Raw genomic sequence first — 7,102 nt, 5'->3', positions numbered from 1 at the left:
CCAAAGGAAAACAAAAATTTTATATATGAAGCGAATTCTTGTAATGCTAATATTATACATCTAGAATCAAATGCCATTATCGCACATCTAAGCCATACAACAAACTAAAAAACAAAACAAAACTAAAGTAATGAAGAGACAAACCTAAATCTTTAAGCCTAGAAGAGAAGCAACTTATAGAGTTCAACATTTCGATTTTTCATGTGACTTGTAACTACAAAGAAACCAAAAGGAAACTAGAAAGGATCGTAGTTATAGAGAGCGAATCAAAGCCAGACAGTACGAGTAGCAAAATATAGACGATGGTAATGTAATCTTAACCTACAAGATAATTGCTTTTTCAAATTCAAGAGGGCAAACGATCGAGTTGAAACAACTAAGTACGAGTATATTATGAAGTACATATTAAATATATACATATATAACTATATTTAAAGATCAGTTCACTATAATAAAGTCTATATTACCATACCTAACAGAAAAGCAAGCCCTCTACCCAACTGTACGAATTAATTTCCCCCAGCAGTCTTTCACAGCGTCGTTCCCTTGTATCCCAGCTCGAGGACGGATCCCTGGTCCTCCGACTTCCTCCCGAGCACCCGTTTCCGGTAGCTCTGCTCCGCCAGGTGCCTCAGGTGCTGGGCGGTTCCCACGCCGGTCTTCTCCACGAACCGATGCAGATACCCGTGCCTGTTGTGCAGCAGCTCGTGCGGATGCCCCAGCTCCACCACCCGGCCCATGTCCACCACCATCACCCGGTCGTTATCCATCACGGTGTGCAGCCGATGGGCGATGGTCAGGACGGTGCAGTGCGCGAACTTGGTGTGGATAGCCTCCTGAATTAGATTGTCCGTTCTGGAGGGTTAAGAGGGGGGTTCACATTAGTAGGGTGATCAGTAAATTAATTTATGGAACATTTTGATAGGTACATAAATGGATTCAGTATTTACTGGTTAATTTTATTAAAAATATCTATCTATTGAAAATTCTACTTCAAGATAATTTCCATTGTTGAAAACACTTTTTACTACAATTTAAATATTTTAAGCCACTTAGTCCTAAACTAATCAGCTGCACGTGTTAAGGTGTCAATATTTTCTACGCCGTTTTTCAAAGCTAAAATTTTTGACTTCATTGACAAATTATAATGATGAACATCAGCTGATTTTGAAGCCAAAGTGATTCTTTTGATTTTTGCTGTCACTTTTGACATCGCTAGTTTTGATCTTTGAGGCCGAAGCAAACCGCGGGAATTATGGAATCAATCAAATTTTTTGCGTTCTAGCAAAACTTTTTATATCAGTCAGCTGATTTTCTGTTTAGAATGTACCGGGTTTGTTGTTTATAAAATAAATACTTCAGAATATCGGTATACGTACTCGGGATCCACATTGGCTGTGGCCTCGTCCATGATGAGTATTTTGTTCTGACGGAGGAGGGCTCTGGCCAGGCAGACCAGCTGCCTCTGGCCCATGCTGAAGTTGGCCCCGCAATCGTGGAGCCTGCAGTTGATGCCCTCCTTCAGATTCGATACGAACTCCTTCAGCTTGACAGCCTCCAGGGCCATCCAAAGTTCCTCATCCGTCTTCTCCTCGAAGGGATCGAGGTTGAAGCGGAGAGAACCCGAGAAAAGAACCGGATCCTGCGGTATGATCGAGATCCTGCGCCTCAAATCATGCAGTCCCAACTCGGATGTCTCGTAGCCATCGATGGAAATGTGTCCATCGATGTGAGCCAACCGAAAGAGCGCCTGTACAATGGAGGATTTTCCCGCCGCCGTGTGGCCCACAATGCCGATCTTCTCCTCACCGCGTATGGTGAAGTTGAGACCCTTCAGGATATAGGGACCATTATTGCTGTAGCGCAGGCGAAGATCCCGGAAGTCCAACTGCCCACCACTGGGCCACTGCTTGGGCAGATTGACCGACTCCTCGGTTTCGTAGGCCGGTTCCGAGGGTATATTCACATACTCCATCACCCGCTCCACACTGGTCATCATGTTCTCCAGCTCCACCGTTTGCCGCATTCCCGCCTGGCACATGAGCACCAGCTTCATGGACTGGGTGATGGCCAGACCCACATCGCCACTGTAGTAACCCCGGTGCTTGTCGAAGAGCAGGAAGCTGAAGGTCACCGCCAGGATGTAGAGCACACAGATGAGATCCGTCCAGAAGGCGAAGGCCCTGTTGATGCTCACATGGAGGTACAGGGCAGAGGTGTTCTCGTTCTGGTAGTAATGGAAGTCCCGCTCCATGTACTTGGTGCCATTCAGAGCACGGATGGTGGCCAGACCCCTGAATGTGGCATTCGTGTGCGAGTAGATGGGACTGCGAGCTGAAGATAATTGAGTTCTTGAGTTAGTGGCTTAGAAGACTAGTAGATAGAGCCACTCACATATAGTCTCTATGCGCTTAAGACTCCGACTGGCTCCTATGTAGAGACACCGACAGCCGTACAGTAAAGCCACAACCACGGTGGCCGGGATGAGGAGCCAAATGTTGGCCGTACTTACAACCGCCAGCACAGCCAATGCATTCACAGCGAACTCAATGGAGTCCATCAGAGCCTGCGGCAGATTGACATCGATGGCCAGGATGTCGCTGGAGAAGCGGTTCAGAATCCTCCCCGAGGTGGCCAGCGTAAAGAAGTGCATGAAGGCGCGGATGATTCCCTGGAAGAGTTGGTCGTGGATGCGCAGCGAAATCCGCAGGGTCATCATGAAGAAGCCAAAGGTGCGCAGCACATAGAAGACGAGGGTGCAGAGGATGAGGAATGTGTAGAGGATCATCATGCGCAAACGAGTCCTGTGATACTCCGGAATGGGCTCGTGCTGATTGGGCTCCGTCTCCTCCCAAGTTGCCCTGTGAAAATATTGTTATAAGTTATAAGAATCATTTACAAACTTAAAGTGTATTAAATGCTCATTTTAATCAATAAATAATCTATGATGTCTTAAAGTTCGTGGCTTGTAAAACCATGACTTTCTAGTTTAGCCTTCTGATACTGGAATAACCATATAACATGTGTGGCGTCGAGATAGTGAAATCTGCTCCATCTGTCCGGAAATGCGGGCAATATTTATTGCAATCAACAACTGGAACATGTTTTTATCAATGTGTAGTGCTATTAAACATGTCGTAATCTATAAACGATACTGACTCATCTTATTTCGAGGTTAGTCATTTAAGCCTAAAATAACTGAAATGACTTTGGATTTTATAAAGACTTTGCGAATAGGGTAATCTTAACTATATTTTGTATAAGGGGAATTTTTCTGTTTTAACACCACTCACCACTTGGAAAGGAAGATATCCATGGTGGCCTCGGAGGCCCGGGCCACGACGAACATCAGCAGGATGAGCACCACCACCAATGGATGTCCGAGCACCCTGAAGTACTCCCTGTAGGTGCTCAGCTTGACGGATCCCCTTTGCTGCTGCTCCTTGAACTGCTGCTCAATCTCATGCCGATCGAGATGCTCCTCCTGGGACAGAGACTTCCTTGGCTCCGGTTCCTCGTACACACTGTCCGTTCGCATGGCCCGCAACTTGGCCACCTCGACGTCATTGGCCACCGACATCCTGAACCGTATAAGCTTCTTCAGGGCATCATAATGCCCCTGGATAGAGATGCGACCTCCTTCGAGCAGGACCAAGTGATCCACATGTCGCAGCAACTGCACCCGATGGGTGACCAGGATACGGATTTTCTTGGACAGGAACTCGTTGAGACAGCGATCCAGAAGCATCTTACTCACATGCGAATCGACGGCGGACAGGGGATCGTCCAGGAGGTAGATGTCCGCCTTCCGGTACACAGCCCGAGCCAAGCTAACTCGGGCCTTTTGACCACCACTCAGACTGGCACCACCTTCGCCCACCCTGGTGTTATCACCCGAGGGCAGCTGCTCCACATCCCTGTCCAGGTGGCAGACTCGCAGGACCTCCAAGTAGCGCTGCTCGTCGTAGGGTTCCGTAAAGAGGATGTTCTCTCGCAGAGTACCACGCAGTAACCAGGGTTCCTGAGGGGCATAGCTCAGGACTCCATTGAGGTCCACACTGCCACTGATAATATCCAGTTCTCCCAGGATCACCTGGAGAAGAGTGCTCTTGCCAGCACCCACTGTACCCACGATTCCCACGAACTGCTGATCCGTCGCCTGGAAGCTCACATCCTCGATGTGGCGATGGCGCTTCTCCTGCTCCGCCTGATCCCAACTGGCTGTTAGCTTCTGGACCGTAATGCTCTTCACCTCAGCCTTGGGTCTGTGAGTTCGTCCCGAGAAATTGCCATGTTCCGGATTATCCTCGGCCTCCTTGAAGTTGTGCACTCCACCATCGGCGGGATTCTCGTGCTGGAAGAGGAAGTCCTTCACCCGATTGGCCACCACAAAGGTCTCGACCCACATGTTGATGGCCAGCGGCCAGTTGTGCAGCAGCGAATCGTTCAGGTGATCATAGTAGCTGGCCACGATAAACACCTTTTGCGAGGTGACTATGTCACCGGTGAACACATAGGTGACCAGGGAGAGAAACAGCGACAGCTTGGAGATCATGCCAGTGCACTGCAATCCCGCGTATATGTAGGTGGAACCCCTAATGGAGTCCATCTCCTCCTTCCTCACCTTGCCGATCAGCTTGGCAAAGGACTTCTCCCAGGCGTACATCTTGATCAGCTGCATGGCAGCGATAATCTCGTTCATCAGCTTCACTCTTTCATCACCGACATCCGCCGAACTTCTCTTGTACCGGGCTATCGCCCGAGCGGCCCAAGCTTGGAGTGGGATGAAGGCTATGATGGTGCCCAGTCCCACGACTGCGGGCCATCCGATCAGTTGGTATATAATGTAGACGAAGACCACGCCCTCCAGAGGTCCGCGCCACAGTTCGTGGAAGCAGTAGAAGGACTCGTTGAAGGTCGGCAGATCGGTGGCCATCAGCGATATGGCATAGCCACTCACTCCGCTGTTGTCCGCCGCCACCGAGACCCGGAGGAACTTCCGGTAGACCAGACCCGCACAGGCCAGCCGGACGCGGGAGCCCACTCGGAACAGGTACTTCATGAAGGGGTGGAAGAAGAGGCCCGAGATCAGGGAGCAGAGCACCACACCCATGGCGTACAGGTAGGCCGAGTGTTTCGTGATCTTTCCCGTGCTCTCCGAGAAAAAGGAGACCAAGCCGCCCAGCATCAGGGGCTGCGTTGTGCTGGGGGATAAATATAAATTAAATTAAATATATTATAGGTTCTTAAATGGGTTGGTGAAGTTAGAAAATCCATAGTTCGTACAACGAAAAAAACAAACATATTTCACTTGAGTTTCACTTTAGTTTCTTTTCCCGTCGGCTTTTGCGATTTTTTTTATAGTTTGCCAAAAGAAATAAAATGTAATCTAAAGAAATTCGATGTAACCATTAAAGAACATTTAATATTATAGTTTAATACATCCATTTAACCAACCTAAAATTTAATGGTTGCGTATACCAATAAAGTTTATTTGTTTTTCAAGAACTTTAAAAGGTTTTCGTAAATTCGAACGCTACTATTGAATTTTTTCCAATTTTTGAATTATTCTTTATTTTTTTACAAATACTTACTGCACTGCAATGGCCATGATGGAGTACACAATGCTCGCTGGCACAAAGCTCCATCCGTAGGCCCTGAATATCATGCGCAGGACGTTGGGCTTGGGTCGCTTGAGCTCCTGCTCCCAGTGGCCGAGCAGGAAGGCGGACACCTGGGTGCTCTCCAGGCTGGGCTCGGGGGCATAGAGGTCCGAGGGATCGAGACTCCGGCGCAGACCCTTGACGAGGATCTCCCGCGTCCAGCTGGAAGGATAGAGAGAGCACAGGGCAGGTGGTCGGGTTATTGACGGACTTGACAGGTGTCGCCGGGCTGTCGCGGATTCTTTTATCGCTCTTCAAAGGAATCAAACGCATCGAATCCACTCGCGCCGTAAATTCCGAGTGACGGCCAAGGTGCCGTGGCCATAAATCTGACGACGGGCAGTCCGTCAGCTGGACAGCTCTGTATCTTATCAGCAGGACTTCAAGAGGGGTCAGCTCGCGAAATCAGTTAACTTAGCTTCGCACGAGTTCACCGCAATTTTAGAAACATTACGTATACGATTACAATATTACGTATACGCAGGACTGGCACACGCCTCTCACTCACATAAAGAACCATTTGGAAAGGAAGTTGGCCTTTGTCACCGGATTCGGCTGGCGCTGCTCATGGACCGCACTCATTACTATTATATATACACTTAACCACTGTAGACATATATGTATAGTCTAACGATCCCGCGAATAGAAATCAAATATATTCTAGATCCTTGACACGATTCAAGGCACTCGCGTGTGATTCTTGCGCCGCTCCACTCGCCACTGACTGCTGCCCGAGCGGGGCATTTCAATTTTAACTAACCACTAGCCACTACGCCGTGCTCGGGAATCATCGCTATAAATCAATGATCCGCCCTATCGGCCAGCGGCAGCCCAGTTTTATCTTAATTCCGGCTGACAGCCACCCATCAGCCGACATTGGAGCAGCAGCGCAGGCAGACGATGCAGCAACTCCGGGCCGCGATTTTTTGGCTAAGTGGGTTTTACTGTTTCGCTGTTGTTTGCGAGAGTTTCGGGCCAGAAACGGGGCATCCCGGTGGGCAGGGGCAGCAACGGTGGACACCTCTCCGGTATCTTATCGTAATCACAGCTACCGTGTTGACTTACTTTGATTACACTTTTCAGCAATTGACAATTTTAATTGGAGCTCCGAAAGGTTCATCCTTATCAATCCACACATGATTCACACGGATCTTGACAGTAACGGCCAAGACATTAGTTCTTTTAAAAAAGTAGGTGTTCTAATCAATATAAATTGAATTGAGCTAATATTATAAAAATCTAGTTGAAATAATTTAGAATATTTTATATATTTTAAGGAACAATTTAGAAGAAAATGCGTGTTAGTATAACCTAAACGTTTTCTATACAGTATTAAAATTAAATAGTTGAAAAATATTAGTTTTTGGATTCAAAAATGTTATTTTTATGAATTATTCTATACAATATATATTTTGCTTTTATCGGTTGCCGATTATCGG

General features: G+C 47.6%; 1 protein-coding gene across 1 annotated transcript; it reads right to left on the bottom strand.

Annotated features, from left to right (window-relative positions):
- Positions 1 to 319: 319 nt before the first annotated feature.
- Positions 320 to 6,365, bottom strand: LOC108058651 (probable multidrug resistance-associated protein lethal(2)03659). Its single transcript, XM_017143548.3, has 6 exons — positions 6,172 to 6,365; positions 5,595 to 5,825; positions 3,294 to 5,204; positions 2,395 to 2,861; positions 1,380 to 2,334; positions 320 to 855 (listed from the first exon to the last, which is right to left on the bottom strand). The coding sequence occupies exons 1-6, from the start codon at positions 6,243 to 6,245 to the stop codon at positions 531 to 533; spliced, it is 3,963 nt and encodes a 1,320-aa protein (XP_016999037.2). The 5' UTR covers positions 6,246 to 6,365; the 3' UTR covers positions 320 to 530.
- Between the last annotated feature and the right edge of the window lie 737 nt (positions 6,366 to 7,102).

Source organism: Drosophila takahashii, chromosome 3R, assembly GCF_030179915.1.
Source record: "Drosophila takahashii strain IR98-3 E-12201 chromosome 3R, DtakHiC1v2, whole genome shotgun sequence".
NCBI lineage: Eukaryota > Metazoa > Arthropoda > Insecta > Diptera > Drosophilidae > Drosophila > Drosophila takahashii.
Note: the sequence above shows the minus strand (reverse complement) of the source record. Positions and strands in the feature narration are given on the sequence as shown.

What these genes read in the sequence shown, in the direction of transcription:
- LOC108058651 (XM_017143548.3), bottom strand. Translation starts at nt 6,245, where the DNA reads ATGAGTGCGGTCCATGAGCAGCGCCAGCCGAATCCGGTGACAAAGGCC. An exon ending in ATCATGGCCATTGCAGTGCA is followed by an intron (nt 5,205 to 5,594) that starts GTAAGTATTTGT and finishes TTTATCCCCCAG; the next exon opens with CACAACGCAGCCCCTGATGC. An exon ending in TAAGCGCATAGAGACTATAT is followed by an intron (nt 2,335 to 2,394) that starts GTGAGTGGCTCT and finishes AATTATCTTCAG; the next exon opens with CTCGCAGTCCCATCTACTCG.